This window comes from Amaranthus tricolor, chromosome 9, assembly GCF_026212465.1.
Source record: "Amaranthus tricolor cultivar Red isolate AtriRed21 chromosome 9, ASM2621246v1, whole genome shotgun sequence".
Taxonomy (NCBI): domain Eukaryota; kingdom Viridiplantae; phylum Streptophyta; class Magnoliopsida; order Caryophyllales; family Amaranthaceae; genus Amaranthus; species Amaranthus tricolor.
The window spans coordinates 25,683,250-25,706,117 of record NC_080055.1 but is presented as its reverse complement, the minus strand read 5'-3'; the positions used below and the strand labels follow the sequence as shown (position 1 = coordinate 25,706,117).

Sequence of the window (22,868 nt, the reverse complement as noted above, 5' to 3'; positions counted from 1 at the left end):
TTAATTAATAGTTGGTATTAGTATAGAAAAATTAGCAAAAAATTGTATTATTTACGCTAATTTTAAAATATATTATGTGATGGGTTAAAACACTCTTAATCTTTGATTCCAAAATCACAATATATTAACAAGGAGGGACCAAATAATACAAAAACCCAAACAACCATTATTCAATGCAAAAGAATAACAAATAAATGAGGAGCATGATTAGTCTAAAATCTGAACTGAATATAACCTCTCAGTTAACAAACAAATTGACCTAGGCTACTTACTAAACTAATTTGCTCTACATCAATTTCAAGATTGGAGATCCCTACGAGCTTCCAACATGGAGTATTTCAGTGCATATGAACATTTTTTCATAAAATAAATAAATAATAAATTGATAATAAAGATTTATTCAGTCCTCACTCGTTTGCGCAAACACGAACAGAAGGCATCAAAATTTTTTCCTGCCTGTCCTATGCTAAATCAGATGATGAATGATAAAGATGATCATGTTTGATTGCTAATAATGATGCTTGTGGGTCATGATGGAACTCTTTTATTTACATTCTTTCGCAGACTTTTGAGGCGGAAGTGTTCCAAATACCTTGTCCCACAATGATGAAGTGATTCCATAGCCCTTATCTTGAATGCGGAAGTGATGATTCAAGTGATATCTCTGAAATGAAAAGAAAAAAAAAATCATCATGCATAACGTAAATCGTCGAGCTCAAACATCTTAGGCTTGCTTCTTAAATACCACAACTGAACGTAGTAAAGAAAAATGGAACATAATGTTAACATTTCTAGCTAGGGATATTTTTTCAACACTTTGAAACTCACAAAACAGAAGGTTCAGCTAAGGGCTTAGATCTCGGTCTACATAGCAAATACATACTGCTTCACCAAACTTAGCTTTACAGAAATTTGACACCATTCTCCCATCATAAAAAACCATCCTAACTCACTATTATGAGATTAAAATTTTGAAGGGACAAACAAATTTAGAAAGCAACTCTTGGGTACAAAAAAGGTCTAGATCAAAAATATATGCCAGTGTGATCAAGACATTTTACTCCCTGAAAAAGTTAGCTTCTTAAAAACATTTTAGTCATTTGATACTGAATAGTTCCAGCCAAAAGTATTTCAGCAATCATTCACAATCCTCTGAAGTAGAAGTATAAAAGTAAACATACCTTCAAATGCTTTGGTACATCACTAGAAGGCTGTCCATGATGCAAATAGTAGTGGGTCACGTCGTACATCACATATCCCAATAGCCCACCTCCAAAAAGAGCAGGAGTAGTGGACGGTGTAGCAAAAATCCTGACCAAATTCCAAAACTGGGAGAATAACACAAAAAGAAGACAAAGTTAGGACTCATCTAAACGACAAAATATATAAAGATCGACTAAAAATATATAATGATCAACTATTAGTCTCAGCAAGCAGTAGCACGTAAGCACTTAAAGCACAATAGCGAATTAGTGTTCCACTTATACTGAATTCCTAAAAACAAGTTGTATTTCAAGAAAGTTGAAGTAGGAAAGGTGAAACCATATAAGTGAGTTGCTAGGTTTCATTTTAGTAATTTGTACCTATGACGCATGGTTCCCAAAAATCACTCACGTAGATTTGTTTTGGTTCTTATAGCGGAAAAAATTTCTAAGGGTTTAAAGCTTTGGCACTATTGTGTGTATTTCAACTAGCCCTTCCCGCAACTCTCACCATATACCACACAATTGAACACTTCTTTTAAAAAAAGGGTGAGAGGTCTAAAAAGAAATAAGAAAAACCCTAGAGATTTCGTTTTAGTTCCTCCTTAATCCTCCATCTTTTTCTTTCTCCATATTTACATGTTCTCTCACATTCAGGTGCTATCACTGTTATAAGAGCGATAAATACAGCAACAATAACACAGAAAATTTAGAAGTGATTGTGACACATAAAAGTAAGGGGACGAATGTCATGACAATAAATCGGATATTCGGTTGAGGTTCAAATCTGATATTTTGAGTTGGGTGCTTTTAAGAGGGTTTGTACGTAATTAATACATTAATTCAGTTTGATGTAATATAATTTCACTTTGTAGACAGATCATTTCGGATTTGGACCCAATTTGAACAGCTTTAGGGAATGGTGGCAATAGTAGTAGTAGTCACGGTAGGTCATTCTAGCCTTCCAATATCTTTTAAATTTCTGAGTTTTTCACTTGGTGGTCGTATAATAACATTGAGCAGACTCACCTAACACATATCATCAAGCTTTGTTATTGGCAGCTAAAGAAGGAACTTAAATCCTTTGAAATAAAAATACATGTTCAATGAAGAGATTGCTTTAAAGAAAGATGAAAACTGAAACAAAACCTGCTTTTACATTTTCAAAAACAAAAAACTTAAAATGAAGCAAACAAACTTGAGCAATGAAATTCATATTTCACCATATTCCATATTATTGAAAGACAGACAAAAGAAAAATATTGGGACCCTAAAGTCAACAGAGTGAACAGAAGCCCTTCAGAAACAGGTATCCAATATTTTCTGTCAGGCTATAAATGCTCAAATGATTAATCCTGACCTAAATTTAAGTGTACCTTTACTTCAATTATTAAGTATGAATGTTATTCCATCATGAATATGAAACTGTATTTCCAGTACTCTAGTTTAAGAGCTTTGCTTAAATACGTGCCATAAAAATGCATCGTAACTAACAATTTTTACGTGCTCAGTGGAGTAACCTTTCAGAAAATATTTTATCTACATTCCATAACACTATTGTAACATACATTATAGAAAATCTAACTCACCGGAAAACATAAAATAGCAGTTGCGGTGGGAGGAAAAACAAGACGCAGGCCGTCCATAGGGTGCTTATGGTGACAGCCATGAAGAAGATAATGAATAGTGTTTCCCCTGTAAGTATTCACAATTAAGAGGTATAAACATACGTTCCAAAATTATAGAAGGAAAAAAAATTTAAATAGTTATATTATTTGAATTAGGACCAGTCAAAAATCGACTCAAAGTGAGATAGAACTAACCAATAACTCTTAGTTTTGATGTGAAAGAGGAAGCGGTGTAAAGTGTATTCAATCAATGTCCAAATAAAGATACCAAATAGCACCATCATCACTATCTCCGGAAGCGTATGACCCATCCGTACAGACTTGGAGATGCACCAGCACACAACTGGAAGCCAAATTGTTGGGATAGCCCACCACACAGTGAGGGTCAGGTTCTGCATCAAAGACAAAAATATGAATGCATTTGAGGGTCTTTAAAGTGCAGCGTGCAAAGACAAAGACCTTAACAAATTGATGACTAGAATCCTCGACACATGCATGCATGGGCACTAGCGATTGACAAATGCTCCTTCATTAGGCAGTAATGTAAATAAGTTAATACATAAAATTGTCAAATTCTCGTGCCATATCCATAGTAATTCCAGTATACCCCCAAAATTTTTTTTCTTCATGAACTATATTACTATCCATCTACCATCACCACTTTTAAGGGTCAAATTGAGTGAAACTTTGAGGGGGGAGAGGGTCAGAATTGAATCCTCAATTACCACAAATACTAACGTGTAACGTAACTTCCCTCAAAGAATTATAAAGTCACCATGACCACTGTTTATTATCACATAGGAAACAAACCAAAGTATTACTTAGACACTAAGAAAGCATACCTCCCAAAAGTCACTTTCAAAGAAACGAGGGCCTTCCTTACTGACAATGGGCTGGTGTACCCATTCCTGATAAGACTCCCCAAGGTGACCGACCTACAAAAGGTAGCAGTCAGACAATGAAATATATAGGATCTTTTCAGAAGAATTTAAGCAAGCACATGGAAAAGACATTAAAACAAACTGCTTCATAAGTCATAACTAAAAGAATGAAACTTCTCTTCAACTGCCATAGGCAGCATAGAAATTAATTAGAGGGGAAAAGAGCCACATCAAATGCTCATTCTAAAATAAACTGTGAAAAGTAAAAGAGAACAATATACCATACCTGAAAAACAAGTGGTTTGTTTAAATCCACTGTGAATCCCTTCGCAACCATGCTGGTGTTCTATTGGTATATAGCTACATAATGAACCATTATATTTGTTACTCAATGAAAATCCTACTACCCTTCTAAAGATAAAAGTTCAATTGGTTTTCTTTCACTTCTTTTAAAACTATAAGTTAAAATTCTTTATTGAGACCGTCTCATTGTGAGACGGCCTAACTTGGGTTGGCCCAATATTAACTTAAAAAACTGGACAAAAAAACTGTTTTTTAACTTACTTATTTAGTTGTTTTTTTTTAAAAAAAAAAAGCATTAATTTGGCTATTTGTATAGGCCCGTTTCACGGTAAAACGGTCATACAAGACTCGCTAAACTATAAGATCAATCAACAATCTTTCGTAAGTGACAAAATAAACCGATTGCAGGAAGAACAAGCCTGGGTATGGAACATGAATATATATTTTCTTCTTATCATTCCATGGATCTTTTTTTAAACAATTAGTACAATTTACCAATAATTAATCATATACCAATAACAACCTTAACCAGCTCACAACAATGTCATAGACTAGTTCAACAATTTCAATACCATACACTACAGGTCAGAAATATTTCCTTTCCATTCGAACTTATAAGAACTCAAACAATGATCTTCAAAGAGTAACAAATATTAAAAGGCTACCAACTATCAATCTATGTTTCTTACGCCAATTTTAGACCAAGTATTCGATTAAGAAGGTCTCATCTAAGCTCCTACCCACACAGGCTTTACCAATTGAATGTATGCAAATTTATGTGATAACAAACATCATACACAAATTTACATTATAACAATGAATACACCTAATTTAATAAACCACTTTATTAAAAATTATTACTCCATAATCTTAAGCCAAAAACTATCAATCTTTGCTCTCCTAGAATTGAATCCCATAATAAAATAACAAAAAAATATCAATATTTGCTCTCCAAGAACCGACTTCTATTCTGTTATATAATATAATAATAAAATAAAATATAAATCATGATTCATGACAATTGACAAATGAACAACCCTGCCCGTTAGTTTGTGACCCGGCCCGGCCCGGCCTGAACACATCTAATCTAAACTAATCTATAAAAACACCCTTCAAAAAGGCGAAGGAAAGTGATGTACTCCATACTTTTTGACTTTTCTTTCATCATCATCATACTCCATAACGCTTCAAAATCTTTTCTGTTTTCCATTATTCTAAACTAAATTAAAAAAAATCCAACAATCATTAAAATATCCTACTCCAACACTTCAACTTAAAAAAATCAATCACGCAAACAATAAAAATATCATAATTTTCAAACAAATACAGAAACAAAAACTAAAAAAAAAAATACAACATTCAAAATGCAGATCGATAATCCAGCGATAATGCAAAAAAACTGCAAAATTAAATCAAACCTAAATGACGAAAAATCAAACCTAAATTGTGAAGCAGATGAAGAATGAATCCAAGATTAGTAGGTTAGAAAGAGAAAATGAGGAAGTAAGAGAGAGAAAGATCTATGTCTCTCTCTGAATGTTCGTCATTTCTGTGGAAGGAGTTTGTGGAGAGGTATGAATGGGCGAAAACGATGGGAGAATCAAGACCGTTAATTACGTACTCAATTGTTGAATCTAATCGCCAGCTGATTCGCACGTTATACATTAACGGTATCTATTATACAGCCTGGCGTACCATAATAAAACTATTTTATTGTCCCACCAAATTTATCGTATTTTTTTTAGTCCGGGTGTTCATTTGAATCATCGTGTTTATTTTAATTCATATGTTTTGAGTCGGTTTAAAATCGGATTTTGTGTCTATATTGATTTTTAAATGATTTTAAATCTATTTTGAAGTCGGATAAATATCGTATTGTTAGGTCTATTTTGAACACCTCTAGTCCGTACGAATTCTATCAAATTTATAATATTAATATTTATATTTTTGATTATAATGTATACGATTATTTTAATTTTCATTTACATTTTTGTCATAGTTTAATTTTTTTAAGTTGAATAGCATAAAATTTGATATAGTTGTTGTTGCACTATTTTTAGCTTGTACTAATCCTATCAAATTTGTCATATTAATATTTATATTTTTTGATCATAATAAATATCATTTCTGTGATTTTCATTCACATTATTCTCATTGCCTAATTTTTTAAAGTTGAATAATAGAATAAAATTTTCTATCATTGTCAACTCACCATGTTAGCCATTTAATGTAGAATTATATAATCGCTCATATTATCAGCGATTTTAAGTTGTTGAGATTGAAAAAGCATTCGAAAATTACAATATTTACTCATAAAAGATCTAACTCAGTCCAATATAAATGTAACTAGATAAGTTGTCGCTTAAACTTGATCAATAAGCAAAATAAATAAAAGTTATCCCTATAGACATATGTATCTTTCTCAGCAATAATATATCAAGTTGATGTATTTTCATTCATGAAGCAAATTCTATATAGTTGACATTGGCTTTGTCTTTGTAGTCGGATACTTTATTGTCTCTTTGAATTTGCAACTGAAAAATGACGTTTTATTGCATTCTCGATTTATCATATTCAGTAGCAAACTCAAAGCAATAAAATAATATATATTAACTTAATGAGCATCAATTTAACCTAAAGTTGTACAATACCTTTAGCCCTCATAGTTGGACAAAATAAAGCATTAATATTTAATATTATAAAATTACATATTCATATTCACCCACTGCTCACCAAAATCACAACATATCTGCCTTAATTGAAGCGGATTGAATGCAAAACCCGTGAAATTTCACTTTTTAAGTCTAGAATAATATATGAATTACTCAATAAAATGCTATTTATCACCACAAATAAACAACCTATTGAACTATTACACAAACAATCTCACTTTCTACATAAGATTGAAAGTTGATTCATTCAATGGGAATAACATGAGACTCCGACCTAAAGATCCACTAATGCAAATATATGCTTGAAACAAACCGAGCATGCAAATATCATATGCATTTCTTCCTCTTCGGTATTCAATCTTCATCATCTCTGGAGTAGTTATGGACCGTATGGTTATTAGGAAGGACAAGCACATGTTAGAACACTTTTAACTCGAGAATTCTTGGATGCACCTATATTCGAAATGTGGTACAAAGTTAACTAAAATGAATTAATTAAATTATATACAAATAATTGTAAACGAAAGATACAATTAAAGGAAATCAATAAACTAATAACAACGTTCAAAATTGATTTGATACAAATAAAGATTGAAGAGATTGCTCTTAAAAAAAGACTAAATCATGTAGATTGTACACTCATAATTGTAATGGATATAACTTGCATATTTTCACATGAGGATTGCTAGGTTATTGTGTATACTCTCGGTCGCCTTATGTTTGCACTTTGCAACAACTTCATTTATGGTTTGTCCCATCAACTTTGCTACATTGCTTATTTTGGAAGCTATCCCACACACCCCATCCATTATTATCCATGTTTAATCTCGCTTTTCATCACAATCACATATTTCAAATATCTCATCTTACTCTTTTAAAAACAAAACTACAAATTAGTAAAGTAGTATCTTGCACTTGTTGCAAACTCAAGGGAACATAAGAGTATATAGAATGCAAGTCTTGAACCAGTCCATTCCATTTTATTACCCTAATGCCTGTAAATGGCTCCAACCTATGGGGGCTTGGAGTCAAATGTATGCAATATTACCTGTGTTACTAATAACAAAATTTGATTGACCCTTGTAGCAAATATCATCGACAACTTCATATAAATATGTACACATGCTTCAGTGAGCCATTGTACATTAATAGGGTGGCTCACGCCAACTCTTGTACCTAAAAGGTACATGGGAGCCCAAATGTCTCTAGCGCTATGTTTGGGAATGATGATTTCATTTGAAAATATAGATTTAACTCAAATTTAGTGTTTGACAAATAAAAAAAATTCAAATTTAGATTTCAATCAAATCCACCATTGTTATAAAAGATGAGGATTTGAGAATGATTTCCCAAACCTTGTCATTCTCAAATTCTTCATTAATAATTTCATAATTGAAATCTACAATTTGAAATAAAATGTTGGTTTCCAAACGCAACCTAGAGGAATTCTACGGCCATACATAACAAAACCTTCCACATATTACACTACGTTATAGAGTCTTTCGACTTTTCCAGGATTTTTCATTAATAGGGTAGTTCTTCCTCTAAAATCGAAGAATTAGTCTCCCCAAAAAACTGAAGCAATCAAACATCACCCACGTAATATGCTTTGTGTATGAAGAAAAACAAGTAGTTCGTACCTGTGTCAACTATGATTCAGCAATCCACGAAGGGAGCCAGCAAATCCACTACGGCGACGTCCCTATCTCCACAAGGTTCATAAGTTTACATAAGTGAACTTGACTCGGAATATTATAACAATAAGAGGTCGTTTAACTCACCCGTTCCATGTTAAACAAATCCTCTGCCATAGCTTCCATCTTCTTTCTCTTTTTCTCTTCCTTCACAGATTCACTTACATTCTTGTCAAAGTCCGAATCACTAGCATAAAGTTACATAATATACGTTAGAACTAGAGGTGCTCAAAATAGATCCAATAACCCGATATTTACCTGATCTTATAATCAAACTCGACTTTAACTCGATCTTAAAATGGATTTACAATTATGTACAAATCAATGTGGATACAAGACTCAATTTTAAACCGATCTAACCTAAAACCAATCTAATGACTCGAATTAACACTTCTAGTCAGAATTCAAATAACATGTTTTTCACAACTAGATTTCAATCAAAGAAAACTATTACATTATTCCGAATTATAAGGGGTCTTTCCAAATTATATCAACTAGTTATGAACTTAAACTAATCCTATTTCCTCCAAAGATTGTTTCTATAGAATCTTGGTACATGGAACTTCATGCCTTGGCCCAAGAACATCACTATACATCATGGATAACCCACTGAAATGAGCCGTGAAGGTCAGCCACTCAGCAGGTAGTACAAATCAGAACAGAACAAAGTTGCAAGCTTGTTCTGACCAGCTGACCTAGCACGCTTTGTCCAGATCGTGTTTCATGGTACCTTGTGCCATCAAGGGTAGAAATGGAATCTCTGCACTAGGAACTTGCTATCAAGGTCCTAAAACCACTCTAATAATCAACGTGGAGTCCTAGAGGCTGAGCTGAAGGAGGGCTGCTCGACTGATTTGCATCAGAATTTGTTCTAAGTGTTTTTTAGTTTCTGTTTTAAGTGTTTTGTAATAGCACGTGTCTTTTTAATGAGGCGTGTGCTAATAGAGCCGTTAAGGTAGTTGAGGACTCTATATAAGGAGGGCCTCACCCATGTAATAAACATTCATGTATGTTTTCATTTGATTAATCAAAGTAATAGAGAGGTATTTCAGAAAAGAGTTTTCTGTTTTCTTCTTCGAAGTTGGAGGCAACTTCATCAAAGGCTACGGAGTATCCTTTGATCCTTGGAGTGTTAAGAGTTGTGGAGCAGCCTTGATACTTTAAGGAAACCTCGAGTGCAACGTCTGGAAGGCTTTGTACATATCAGTTTCGTGTCGATCATAGAGAAGAGTCACAGGTGATCAATATCAGAAAATCAAGAACGGAGTTCTTGGTTCTGTTTGTGGTTGTTTCGTGTTCTTTTCATGATCATTTCGTAGTATTGTTTGTAGTAATCATTAAAGCTTCCGCGCAACATTCATCCTTGCATAACCAAGGCCTTAATCAGCCCCGGTTACGCATCAAGAATGAACAAGGATCAATGATAATGGAAGAATGAACGATGAAGAATGAAAAAGGATCAATGATCAATGAAGAATGAACGATGAAGAATGAACAAGGATCAATGATCATTGAAGAATGAACGATGAAGAATGAACAAGAATCAATGATCAATGAAGAATGAACGATGAAGAATGAACAAGGATCAATTGTCAATGAAGAATGAACGATGAAAAATGAACAAGGATCAATGATCATTGAAGAATGAACAAGGATCAATGGTCAATGAAGAATGAACAAACAGTGACTTATCTTCAACTAGTTATCAACTAGATTACTACTACTTTCATTTCAAAGTTACACTTGGAAGCTGTCAAATGTCAATTGACATGAAGTTGATTTAGATTTTAGCTCTTCTATTTCCTCCAAAGATTGTTTCTATAGACCTTGTACTAACAAAAGTTAAGGGTCCTATAAAAGCATATAGAAAAAGAATCAAGACACCTGCAAAGTTTTAAATCTAAACCAGAAGTAGGAAAATCCAGTGGGGGTCGGTTTGTTAAGAGGAACAGTTTCTATGAAGGCTAGATTCTAAGTTTCCTGACAGGGCATTAAAATTATTTTGAGGAGGGAATCTAAGTTTCCAGTAGGTGTTCTCGGTTAATTACTAGTTAAGATAATTTTTGAAAGACCAGCAATGATTTGAACGATTAGTGTCAACTTATAGTAAAAATATAAGTACAAAAGAAGAAAAAAGCTAAGATGCTACATACCGATATGGATGTTTTGAAAATGGAACGAGGTTACTAAAGCTGTTCCCAGATTGAGTTTTATTCTGCAGAATCATTAAAGAGTAAATTGTTAAAATAAAAAGAGAGGCCATGATGCAAATATATATTGACTAAAGAATGGATAACTTTATACCATATATTTCTGAAACCAGACACTAGGAAACATTAACGAATTAGACATTTTGAAGTAAGGAAATCAATTCACAATGTCTACATAATAATTATTATAAAACAAAACATACTTTTGAACAACTTGGAAGCATAATTGATGATTAAAATCGTCGCACGGATAGGGAGAATAAGAAGCGGACAATTTGTTTATCGACAAGATAGGGAGAAGGGTAAGCTTACTTAGAGGCGTTATCTCCAGAAGAATTCAGAAAAACAAAACACGATTACAGAAAATGAAACATAAAATGAAGGGTAGCACCGTAACAAAATAAAGGAGAAAATGCTGGGGAAAAAATGCTGGGAAAAATATGAAGCTTACTTCTTGGGAGGATATACTCATTGCTCCAATCTCAAATTCTGAATCTATGTCATATCATCAATATCCCCTTCATTTGGTCTGTCGATTCAATCTAAGTAATCTCCTCAAAAATCTTATGTATAAGCCAAATATTTGAGCAAAAACCAAGATAACTTTCAATTCTAAACCCCTTTATGGACCAAGTATTAAAACGTAGCTGATTTCCTTGAATGACAAAGTGGGCATACAGCCGGAATTCGATGGTTAGATACTTGGAGAAGATCGCTGGGACGGATTGCCACACATTGAATGGAAGGGTTCGTTGGTTACATCAAAATTTAACTCTACTTTACACCCAAGCATGCTACATTAGTATTATCCTTAATGCAACTATTTATAATTTCATACCAGATAAAAATAAATAAATAAAAGCAAGAGTACGAAGAAAATTTTAGAATATTCTTGACTAAGGAAGTCGTTGCCTCGTTGGTATACAACTAGCCAGGAAAAAATTAGCTCATTCATAGAAATAAAGCAAGGACGAAATATGATAAATTAACACAAGTTACATACCTTTCTAAAACGCTTGAAATTAATAACTCCACCTTCAGTTACAGAACCAGTTGGTACTTGTGTATTAGTACCTCTAACAATTAAATTTTGGCTATAAAGAATATCAAATTCGACTCCCTCTAAATCATCATTCCTTGCAGTTGTTACTGCTCTGTTTGGCTTCAGAGAACTCATAACTTTACTATCTTCCAGTGTCGAAGTATTAACATATTTCTCCTGCTTACTCTTGTATTCAGTGGCCTCCTTTTGTCTGAATAAGTTCGTACTATTATCCAGCATTAAATCTGCACTTGGGGCATCTTCACTCAGAATACCAGGATGGTTTTTTAATGTTTTCTTATCCAGCTCATAGCCTTCAGTTTTTACTAATACATTGGTTATAGTGGGATGATCTGACCTAGCTGTTTCTGTGTCTGCGTCAGAATCCTCTACGACAGTCTCATCAGTTGAACATGAAGATGAAATTACAACTGCAGAAAGAGTATGCAATTGGTCAAAAGAAATACTAATGTCCAAGTAAGGAAGTTCTCTTCTCAATGTTTCCCACAACGTCCTCACTGTATCAACGACGAGGGAAAATAAATGCAGGCGAAGTGCAAACTAAGATTGACAGGCAATAACTTAGAAAGGTTCTTTACCGGATAATTCTTGTTTATCCAGATTCAAGAAACTCAACAAAGAATAATTCAAGTACCCATGAGACATGAAATGATAACAGTATACACGTAAATTCATCCCACCTTATTCCTATTATTGTCCCTCCTTCCCCCCGATTTTACCCTTTTCTACCTTTTTCATTTGGTTGTATTTGTTACCCTTTTGTGGGTATTCTTGTCTTACCACATTTTAGTACAGAGATCTGATGTTACATCTACCTAAATTTTCAAACAGAATTTGGATTAAAAAAATATATTTCTGGGAGCCATAAAGGTTTCTGATTTATTGGTAGATGACATCCATCAATCGAGAAGTAGGAACAAAGGCATTCCTGTAAGTCCAACCTTTTGACTTCAAATTGGAAACAAAATACGAGGGAAATAACTGGGATAAAAATGACAAATTTTTCACAAGAAAACAAATACATACAGCCTATAGTCCATGTTGCTTACTTGATGGTAATATCAATACGGAAGGGTCCCAATATCCTGATATGACTGAAGAAATCACATTGATCTCATTTACTTTAGCTAGAGGCCTACTCAGGTTGACTCGTTCAGCTGAATTTGCAGGGTTTACAAACACCAGAAATTTGTCTACTTCCACTTGGTCCTGCGACAAAAGTTTCATTTGGACGAGTTAGTATGATAAACTTAAGTAGTGACGGACGGCATAGACATATAGACTCTAATTATTTCTTGATTCTAGGAGTTGGAAGTTAGTGATTTGAAATTTTCTGTTTCATGACTATCATCAACTTTTTTTACTCCAATTTAAAAAATAAAATTTTGCATATAAATACTATATTTATATACATTGATCTTTTCCGCAGAATCATACGGTTCGAATAATTGGATGCAATTGCAATTTGCTCAATTAGTAAAATTCTTTTATGTACTAAAATAATAGTGAAATTTTTTACATGTTTATATATTAGTTTTTTCCAGCGGAGCAAGAGCTGCATCTTAAGTTGAGAAAGTATACTACCTTCTAAGCAAATCAAGTTGACAAAAAGAGGTTTTAATTTTTATTTTGGCTCAAGCATATCTTTTAACCCTTCCTTTCACCAATAAAGTGGCGGACCAAAAGTGAGAAAAAAAGAGAATTGATGTCGTTTATGTTGAAGTATATCTCTAGCAAATTAGTGGAGTAATTTTTAACTTATAGCTGATAATCCTCCTTGCATACTATCCAACCATAGATATTTTGCAAATTTATTTTACAACAGAAAGGGCATCACATTTTCTTCTCTCTCCCCACTTGCCCCAATTCATTTCTTCCTCTTTAACTATCTTAAAATTTTTGCAAAACATTGGAATTTTGGATACAACTGATAATATAACTGAGGAAGCCATTACTTGCCATTTCTTCTTTCCTTATAATTTTTATTTACCAGTCCTTTGTCTGAACTCCCGAACATTCTATGTTTGTTCTCTTTATGTATCCATTTATTATTGTAATTCAAAGTTCGTGCATATGTTAGTAGTCAAACTGCAACCATGGAAACAGTATCATACATAAACAACATCTAAATAAATGGTCTATAAGAGACATGAAGACCGGTGAAAGGAATAGTCTTTGCGCAATCCCACAAAAAAAGATATTTTGATGCTACTCATGCCACATTTTACCTGGCTATTCAAATCTAAATCATCAACAGAAAGGACTTTCGCACCTGCAGCTTCCAACAATAATTGCACCCTATCACGAAACTTGTACTGCAAAAGAAAATATATCATCATTATTTATAGATTTCATTAAATTAAAACCAAAAAAGCGCAGAATTGGAGGGAGCCTTCGTGGCAGCCACTCTATAACATTGGGGTAATTGAATGTTAATCATTTCCTTGCATACAATTACACAAAAAAAAAATCACTTTAAATTCATTTGTGTATGGAAATTACCAAATCTGCAGAGCTCAACACAAAAGTATAGCCTCTCAAGCAATTTTCACGAGTCCTGCTATCGGCTACTGTTACAGATCCACCTTCCAATGTCAACGTCGGGATGTATCTATCATCGTCATGTCAATGTATAACAAGTATGAGATAACTTGCATACATTCCACAAAATACCACCACGTAAAGATGTTTTAGGCAATAAATACCTTTTATGACACATTTTTCTCAAATAACCATCATTTGTAGAAACATTTTACAATTACAAAAAATAAAAATAGAAGAGAAAAAAAAACACTAATAGTTTAGGTGGTTTTTACAAACAATAAAATAAAATAAAAAATTAAATGGTATATTTTGACCACTTTTTGAGTTATAAGTCTGTTTACACAAGAAGAAAATAGATAGTTACACATGACTGAAAAGGAAATTCGATACTCACTGACTATAACTTGGAATCTCATTTTGTATCCTAAATGTTGCGACAATCTGCAAAACAAGGTGACGAAAACAAGTAGTAATATAGAAACAAGTACGAAACAAATTCATGACTGTTTTAATTAGCACACAACTTCCTAACATGATTAGAGCTGTAAAAGGCAAAATTCCACTTCCTGAAAAGCAAAATATTCAATTTACTCCCAACAATCTCGAAATGATTCCAAATTTTATTATTCTAGAAATTAAGTTTATCCGACAAAATAAAATCCTTTTTCATGAGACGATAATAACCTTAACAAAACTAGTTACATGGTGCAAAAAAAAAAAGAAAACTATATGCAGCACCACAACCCGGTAAGAATGCAGTTTATGAGAGGTCATTGCAATGGAGGTTTGACATTCTTCCAATGGTAACAACAAGCATTTGTATGGTTCATTGCAGCAGCAGTATGTCCCCCATATTGACCTTGCAGATGCTTAACCATTTTCTTCGATTGTCTTTTATTTGATTTGTTATTACTTCCATAGGTAGAGGTTCACCATTTCCTAGAATGACCTTCAACCTTAGTGGAATCCAGGGGCGGACCCAATGTAGGTGGTGGGGTTGCATATGCAACCCCATTAAAAAAAATTTCAAAAAAGTAGTTCTTGGGTCTCGAACCCATGACCTTTTTGTAAACAAATACTCCAAACCACTAGGCTATAGCACTCACATGTGATAATTTATAATTTTAACTTTATTAATACCTAATGAGAGTAATTAATGACTATCAAAGGAAGGAATTTTTTTCCCTATTCAGTTTCCCTCTAATTACTGTTTTGTGAATCTTGCCTAATACGAAACTTCCTCCTTCGACAGTTCACACTTCACAGTCACGAGTCACGACAGTCAACAAACACCCGCTGCCGGCCTGCATAATTCTGTTTCTGACCGTGGAGGCGTGGCTGACACAGTGACGCTGCCGCGGTGCCGCCTGGGGAACAGACGAAAAGTCGAACAGAGAGTCGTGAAGAATCTGCTGTTTCTTGAAATTCTGAGTATAATTCTAACATTCCAACTTCATCATTGATTCATTTCCATTCGGGTATAATTCTATGATTATGAACAAATCATTTTTATATCATTATATGTGTAAATTAGAATTTATGATTTGGCCATTTGGGTATTATACTATTATTTGTTCTAATTGTTTTGTGAATTTAAATTTCAACTTGCTTTGGTCTTTGGGTATAATATTATGTTAAAGCAAGTTTGATTTGGTTTTGGGTATAATTCTATGATAATTGATAAAGTAACTTTGATTTGGGTTCAATTTAATTTGTTTTTAATAATGATAAAATCAATTATATTTGGGTATTATTTGTTGTAATTGTTTATGCATTAGAATTTCAACTTTCTTTAAATAATGATAATTTAAATTTTATTTACTTTCAATTATGATTTATGATAATTCAATTTAGAATTAGAATTTGTATTTGTGTTTTTTTATGATTTTAGTGATTGTTATTTGCTAGACAATTTAAACATACGAAACCTCGTCGAAATGGCCCTATGTAAAGGTAAATATTAAGTCGAAGTAGACCAAGAGATATTAAACCTTAATAAGTCGAACCTATATAATTGTTAATCACTAATAAGTCGAACCTATATAAGTAGACCTAGAGATATTACATAAGTCGAAGTGTACTACAAACTTAATAAGTCGAAGCAAAGGTAAATATTAAAGATGAGAAATAGCCCTAGAGATAAGAGAAATGTTAGCAACAAAGGTTTAAGTCGAAGAAAGACCAGGTACATGAAATGTTGTTTGCGCATAAAACCTATACTTGTGGCTTAATAAAAACCATAGTGACACAGGCTATTTCGTTTATTTATTAAAGTTTGTAGTACACCTTTAATTAATATAATTGGTAATTGGCAACAAAAAATAGCAGGATTGCAAGCATACCTCCAACCAAGTACTTAATACTAAAGGTTTCTTAGACAAAATGACATCAATGATTTCCTCGGTCACAGGCATGAAGGGATCCACAATTACATGAGTGCATTCCGCTGTCCACTTATGTGCAACATGAGCACCTAGAAGAGAAGCATAGGAATCAATCATGATGCATGGCCCAACAATACATGACTATTAGTCACAGTCCACCACATAGATAATAAACATTATGTATGACAGAGAATCGATAAAACAGCAGCATAATTGATGAATACACAAGTAAAAAAAGCATTTATCTTGGCTGCAAAAAAAAATTAACAGAGATTCCAATATGACAAAGGAGAATATCAAACCTTCATCTACAACAGCAACAATTATCCTCATAATTTCAAACAACGTATCGTTTATTCGAAAATAGATGAGTTCAAGGACTAAAGGTTGCACTACCATTTGACAAAATCTATTAGGAAACCTATTAGAAAGACTGTTAGATGATACCGATGATCTATAAGGAAACTAATCAACGAAATATCCAACCCACTCACCCTTTATCAAACTCATACCATCATAACGCTCAAGTCTGCTATCAATTGATATCTTATAATTCAACCGATATAGGGGCCATATCAAGGGATATCTTTATGATTTGACAGGTATTTAAGCTTTACGATAACTTCATCATTCCTGTGCCGCATCATTGTTCCATTACCGTATTTTTACACTAGGCATCATAGGTATGTTTCTTCCTAATAAACTCCTAATTAAATTATTACTCCCTTTGTTCTATTTTGTCCTACTATCCTAAATAAGCACTTAAAGCAGCACCAAATGTTTGTTACGTTTGGAATATTTACTAAATTAATATGACATTATTGACAAAAATAACCCAATCAATGTTTTTCAAGAATGTCCAGATCATGACATTATTTACAAAAATGTCATTGTGTGTTGCCTTGCTTATTGCATTGGCTACATAATGTTGGCACTTATTTTATTTTTTCAGAAAAACCTCCCTTTCTCTTTCCCTTCTCTTTTATCTTTTTTCTCTCTTCTCAACGTCCATTTCAATGGCTAAACGCTCCAGATCATGTGCTTTCCGGTCTAATCTCATCTAAAAATCAATTGCAAGTAATATCCTCTTCTTTTCCAGAAGAACACTATCCATTTTGTGTTTTTTTTCCCCTCTATAATCTATCATTTCTCACAATTTGAGTTTTTTGGGTTCAATACTCATAACAATCTCAACTCTCGAGTTAAATAAAGTTGTTCGTGCTGTTCTTCGTACTACTACTTGTCGTGCTTTTGATACTGAACCAGCTTGAGCTGGTTATGCTACTGGTTCTGCAGTTGAATAATGTTTCTCAAAGTCAGTCAAAGTACCTTTCTCTTTAGGATGGTATCTAGGAAGGAATAAAGTTAGACATATCCAGCAAAAAACAGGTAACACTGAGACAAGTCTATTTCAATCCAATCCAAAAAGCTCAACTAAACATTCCAGATATACTAAACTCATAATAAGCAAGAAGCAGTAAAGTACGCCAGGCAAATAATAACTATAGAAAACGACATTAACCTATTGATGATACTTTATCTTGTGAAGGGGCTACTTGAGAGCTTGTGAAATTGCAAAGGTAAAAAACAAGTGGCACATATGAGAATCTGCACAAAAAAAGAGTGGAGCAAAAAAAAAATTAAGAGATCCCGGTACCAAATAAATCATCAAAAATGTATCTTTTCGTGTACCTGAATGTCGCGGTGCCGGCTCCAAATGAAATTAAATCCCCATCTTTTAAAAATGTTTCTTTGTCAGGGCAATCATGCAGTTTTTCCTTCATATTACATTTTCTTTTAATAGAAGTTCCATACTTGGAACAATCTCTTATACGAACTTTGGAGGGTAAACAAGATGATCTATCCTCAATAGGTTCCACATATTCCATTGAATCTATAATGAGCTCAGCATGGATACGTGAGACACCTTTATCATTAATAATCACATCACAACCTACAAGCAAAAAGAATAAAAAGAAATCACATATACACTACTATAGATAATACTAACCGGCGCATTTTGTTATAAATGGGAATTCCAAAAATTTAAAGACGACCACAGAATTCTACTACAGTCTGAAGTAGACATCATAAGATATTTAAGTTTAGAACCATAGTAAAAAAAATAAGATATGGTCGTATTACAACCATAGTGCATAACTAATACAACCACTAACCATGAGAAGGTAAAGCCAATATAAAAATTTTTAAAAAAGGCTGCAGGCTTAAATCATAAAATTTCAACTAAAAGTAAAAATACAATCAACCACTTAGCATACAACAAAATTTAATTCTAATGGCATATTTTCAACCAGTGTCCAGTGAGATGTTCAACCGCGGTTCAGGTTGATGCACAAACTTGCCTATGATGGGTTAACCATTGAGTTTGACAAGTGTTTTAGATAAATAGGCTGTTATGCCTTAAAAAAACATCTTCTTCCCAGATGACCAGCAATTTTTTAGAAAATAATGGGAAAAAAATTTAAAAGGAGGTGATCCCTTTGAGCAAGCTATTTTTTCTCCTTCGTTCTCAGAGGCATTTTAACTTACGAATTCCAACATAAACTAGCCCAAGCATCTAATGTTTTCATTTTTACCCTTTATTAGAGACATTCAAACATTTAAGAAACCAGATTCAACCATAAACCAGCATAACTATCTAACATGATAACCAAAATATAGACCTTGCAATGAACTCACAACTTTTCTTTCCTATCAAAGGGGAAAACAACTAGTGTTATTATTAAATAAACAACATTGGAAGATAAATTGATAATTACAAAAGCATAAGATGTTCACCAAAATGAATGAAATGTTTCCAAATTTGAATGTGTCATCCTTAATAATGTGTCGTCAATTCAAGAGGAAGCGGGTCAAGTTATAAAAACCTTCACGATACCTTTTCTGCCCACTTTGTATGTTCCTTTAGCATAAATGAAGTACTTCTCCCCTGTTGTGTAAATTTGGCAAAACAAAAATGTGTTAGAATAACAAAGATTAGATCGTTATTGCACACAATCTTACTCTTTGTAATTAGTTTTACCAGTTCTAGAAGTGATCTTCGATGCACTCATTTAACCCTTATTTCAATGAAACATGTTGTAAAAAGTGTAAAAAGTTAATATCATGAAATTCATATTCAAATGAATATAACATGATCAAGCATGATAATATGGTTTTCAAACATCAAATGCAAACATGTGGTATCCTGAAGAAAAGTAGAGCATAAAATTTCAAGCGAGTGAAGCATGTAATAACTAATAATCATTCCTATGTTCCACTATGGCATTAGAATATATGACAAATAAAAAAAAATAAAGAAGAGAATGCTTAAAGAATCGTTTTAAAATGCACACCAAAGAAACATTTTTCTCAAAATTCTAGTGCTGTGTTTGCTTAAAATCAAATTCAAAATGCAGTTGCAAGTAACATAAGTTAACAAATGATTTAAAGGAACATCTTTCCACAAATGGTCGTTGATGTCTGTCTTTTTTTAGGATATTTTTTTTCCCGGTAGTCTTTTTATTTCTGAAAAGTCACACTTGCAGCCCCCAACTAAAATGTGTCGACTGGAAATGACATGTCGTTCCTCATGACCTGGTTGGTTGGTTTTTTGGAGGACAGGTAATGGAAACATGTATTTTATTTATACTCAATTCATTAGCCTTCATCAAGGATCGACCCTAAGTCTCTTTCTTTTTGCAGCGGTCCAAGATGAGATAACTCAGTCGATACAAGGAGAAGTGTCTTGGACACTTAGTGCATATTGCTTGCTGACGATTGTTATTTATGAGATCAAAGATGGGGTAAACGTTAAGTTAGAAAGATGGAGACAATAGTTGGACTCACGAGGTTTAAATTAAATCAGAGTAAGACGACATACATAAAGTGTAACTTTAGTACAAATGACATAACGAGAGACACTATACTGGTAGAAGAGAAAGAAATTGCTCTAAGTGGGTTTTTCAAATACTTTGGTCCATATTTCAGAGTAGTGAGGACATCCAACACGACGTGACCGAAGATGTGCTCAAAGCGTGCCCCTAAAGCTAAAGGTAGAAAGACAGAAAGTTTTAACTCGTGGAACATAAAGAGATGACGAGGAAGACTGAAGATGACCTAGAGAATACAAATGGAAAGGGATATAAAGGATTTAGACTTACAATTTGAGATGGGGTAGAAAATCGAAATGAATGGAGAAAAGGATTCCATGTGGACAACAATTGGAATTGATATATGGTTTCATGTAGTTGACCCCAATCTTTTAGTTTAAGGCTCTGGCATTGTTGTTTTGTTCGCTTCCTATTTCTTTTTGTATTTCTCCCCCAATCACAAACATTGTAAGATAATCTCCATTTGTTTTTAATAAAAAAAATGATATTAACAACAATAAGAGAGAACTAAGTAAATACGATATTCTTAAAAAAAACAATTGTCAATAATCCTTTATAACACCAACATCAGGTAATCTTAAAAACCTCAGGATAAAGAAGGGGAAGAAAAGAATATATCGCAAATTACATAGTAAGATGTGCCTAATGATGCACCAATATATCCTAACCATATAGAATCATCATGAAAAAAAGCAATGTCTCATGATAGCTTAGCACAAGATCATTCTCGTTAAGGGGGTAAACCCAACATTCTTCACCGAAAGCATAACTCCCTCAAATTTGTTAGCAACCTGATGATGGAGAACAACATGCCAACAAGACTTGATACTGGAAAGCATACAAAGATCATTTCAAAAGCCAGACTTGCTCTAAACCAATGGAGTGCAATAATCAATCCCATCCAATACGAGTGGAGTGCTTTTGGGCATGTGCAAGGTACATGACCACCTTCAATTAAGGAGCCACAAATATTAGTTTAATTTGCTTTTGATTTAGTTTTATAACTTGATTTAAGTCCTGAATTTTCAAAAACATATAAAGTAAATATGACCACTAAAGTTATTGGGTATTTTAAATTCGCCCTCAATACCAGCACCTTATTCCCTTCAAACCTCACCTAGGCAAGACTTACTTGATTGACATTGGTAATAAGATTAGTTTGTACGACAACTGCATTATTCCCATACCACAATTTTGCACCACGGGAGTGCAATAACAAGAGTAGTCCCATCCAATACCAACAACTGATTCCCTTCAAACCTTGTCTAAACGAGAGTTACTCAATTGGCATTGGGTACTAAAATGTTGTTGGTGTTGTTCTCACCCAATTATTCATGGCCTTCATCGGTGTTTCAACTTTTCTACCTCTAATTTTGCTCCTTTCTTTCACAATTCTAAGTGAAACAAAATCAATGCTAACCCATAAAAGGATAATACTTGTAACTGAATAATTCACTAAGAAAGACAAAATTAGTTTCTTCCACGTCAAATTGGCGGCAACATAAAACCCACATGAAAAAGTAGTATTCCTCTGTCCCAACTCCCACTAATTCGCCCCCAAAGTCGTTCCCAATAAGATTACCCTTTATGGCTCCAATACTTTTACCCTTATTTCTAAACACCCACTACTTTAATCCATGACACCCGACTTAGTCTGTACCAAAAGCAAATAAAGCAAAAGCAAACTAGCCATAACCAAGGAGTATTACATAATATCAATATCGAATATGAATGCTTACATACAGAATCATCAAATCAACTGATTGAAGTGAGGCAAACCACGATAATAAACCCAGATATACAAAATGCAAAACATAGATAAGAAACAGAAAGAAACCTGAATCTGGGCTAACAGGAATCAGCCCCCAAACCATAATTTTGTCGGGATTATGTAATTTGGATCTTGATAGTGAATTTAGTAACACGGTTTTGTATGTAAAACTGTAAGAAATTCGAAGGGCTTGCCGGTGGCGGTGATCCCGAATAGACTTCTACAAAACATGCGTCGTTTTTTCTAGCAAACAACGGACTATGGGAAAAAAAAGTTACTAACAACAAGAAGCCATTTTCTAGTCCTTTTACAAAATTATATAATTATGATTTTTTCTTTATTTTGTTCGCCGTTGATAACAATAAACAAAGTTTGGTAGATTTTTACAGTGAATTTTTTCTCTTGTTCGCTATTAGTAATAGCGAATAAATTTAATCTTAGGTTCGGACACGTTGACGTTTATTTTAAAAATTAAAATTTTTAGAAACTTATTTTGGGTTTATAAAAAAACAAGCATTGTTCTCATTTTCTTATCCTTTTACAATATTATAATTATGATTTTATCTTTCTTTTATTTGCTATTGGTAACAACGAACAAAATCGTGATAAAAATTTTTTCTCTT

At 33.3% G+C, this 22,868-nt stretch overlaps 2 protein-coding genes across 4 annotated transcripts; both read right to left on the bottom strand.

Annotated features, from left to right (window-relative positions):
* Window positions 1-146: 146 nt before the first annotated feature.
* Window positions 147-5,666, bottom strand: LOC130824327 (dihydroceramide fatty acyl 2-hydroxylase FAH1-like). Of its 2 annotated transcripts, none has more exons than XM_057689279.1 (7): window positions 5,433-5,666; window positions 3,998-4,071; window positions 3,673-3,765; window positions 3,026-3,222; window positions 2,792-2,897; window positions 1,182-1,328; window positions 147-664 (listed from the first exon to the last, which is right to left on the bottom strand). In XM_057689279.1, exons 2-7 carry the CDS (start codon window positions 4,046-4,048, stop codon window positions 545-547), a joined length of 714 nt encoding a protein of 237 aa, XP_057545262.1. In that variant the 5' UTR covers window positions 4,049-4,071; window positions 5,433-5,666; the 3' UTR covers window positions 147-544. The 2 variants fall into 2 exon arrangements, with proteins under 2 accessions (XP_057545262.1, XP_057545261.1); XM_057689278.1 differs by having other exon boundaries at window positions 5,454-5,666.
* A 993-nt stretch (window positions 5,667-6,659) lies between these two features.
* On the bottom strand, window positions 6,660-22,523 carry LOC130823745 (nibrin homolog). 2 transcript variants are annotated; one of them, XM_057688480.1, is made up of 14 exons: window positions 22,312-22,523; window positions 19,481-19,531; window positions 18,274-18,535; window positions 18,104-18,189; window positions 16,540-16,670; window positions 14,592-14,638; window positions 14,156-14,264; window positions 13,882-13,968; window positions 12,703-12,862; window positions 11,594-12,063; window positions 10,534-10,595; window positions 8,468-8,567; window positions 8,327-8,388; window positions 6,660-7,139 (listed from the first exon to the last, which is right to left on the bottom strand). In XM_057688480.1, the coding sequence occupies exons 1-13, from the start codon at window positions 22,346-22,348 to the stop codon at window positions 8,332-8,334; spliced, it is 1,659 nt and encodes a 552-aa protein (XP_057544463.1). In that variant the 5' UTR covers window positions 22,349-22,523; the 3' UTR covers window positions 6,660-7,139; window positions 8,327-8,331. The 2 variants fall into 2 exon arrangements, with proteins under 2 accessions (XP_057544463.1, XP_057544464.1); XM_057688481.1 differs by lacking the exon at window positions 22,312-22,523 and having other exon boundaries at window positions 19,381-19,511.
* Between the last annotated feature and the right edge of the window lie 345 nt (window positions 22,524-22,868).

What these genes read in the sequence shown, in the direction of transcription:
- LOC130824327 (XM_057689279.1), bottom strand. Translation starts at nt 4,048, where the DNA reads ATGGTTGCGAAGGGATTCACAGTGGATTTAAACAAACCACTTGTTTTT. An exon ending in ATCAAAACTAAGAGTTATTG is followed by an intron (nt 2,898 to 3,025) that starts GTTAGTTCTATC and finishes GAATACTTACAG; the next exon opens with GGGAAACACTATTCATTATC. An exon ending in ATGTACCAAAGCATTTGAAG is followed by an intron (nt 665 to 1,181) that starts GTATGTTTACTT and finishes TTTTCATTTCAG; the next exon opens with AGATATCACTTGAATCATCA.
- LOC130823745 (XM_057688480.1), bottom strand. Translation starts at nt 22,348, where the DNA reads ATGGTTTGGGGGCTGATTCCTGTTAGCCCAGATTCAG. An exon ending in TCCTGTTAGCCCAGATTCAG is followed by an intron (nt 19,532 to 22,311) that starts GTTTCTTTCTGT and finishes TTTACACAACAG; the next exon opens with GGGAGAAGTACTTCATTTAT. An exon ending in TGTTGAGCTCTGCAGATTTG is followed by an intron (nt 13,969 to 14,155) that starts GTAATTTCCATA and finishes TTTCTTTTGCAG; the next exon opens with TACAAGTTTCGTGATAGGGT.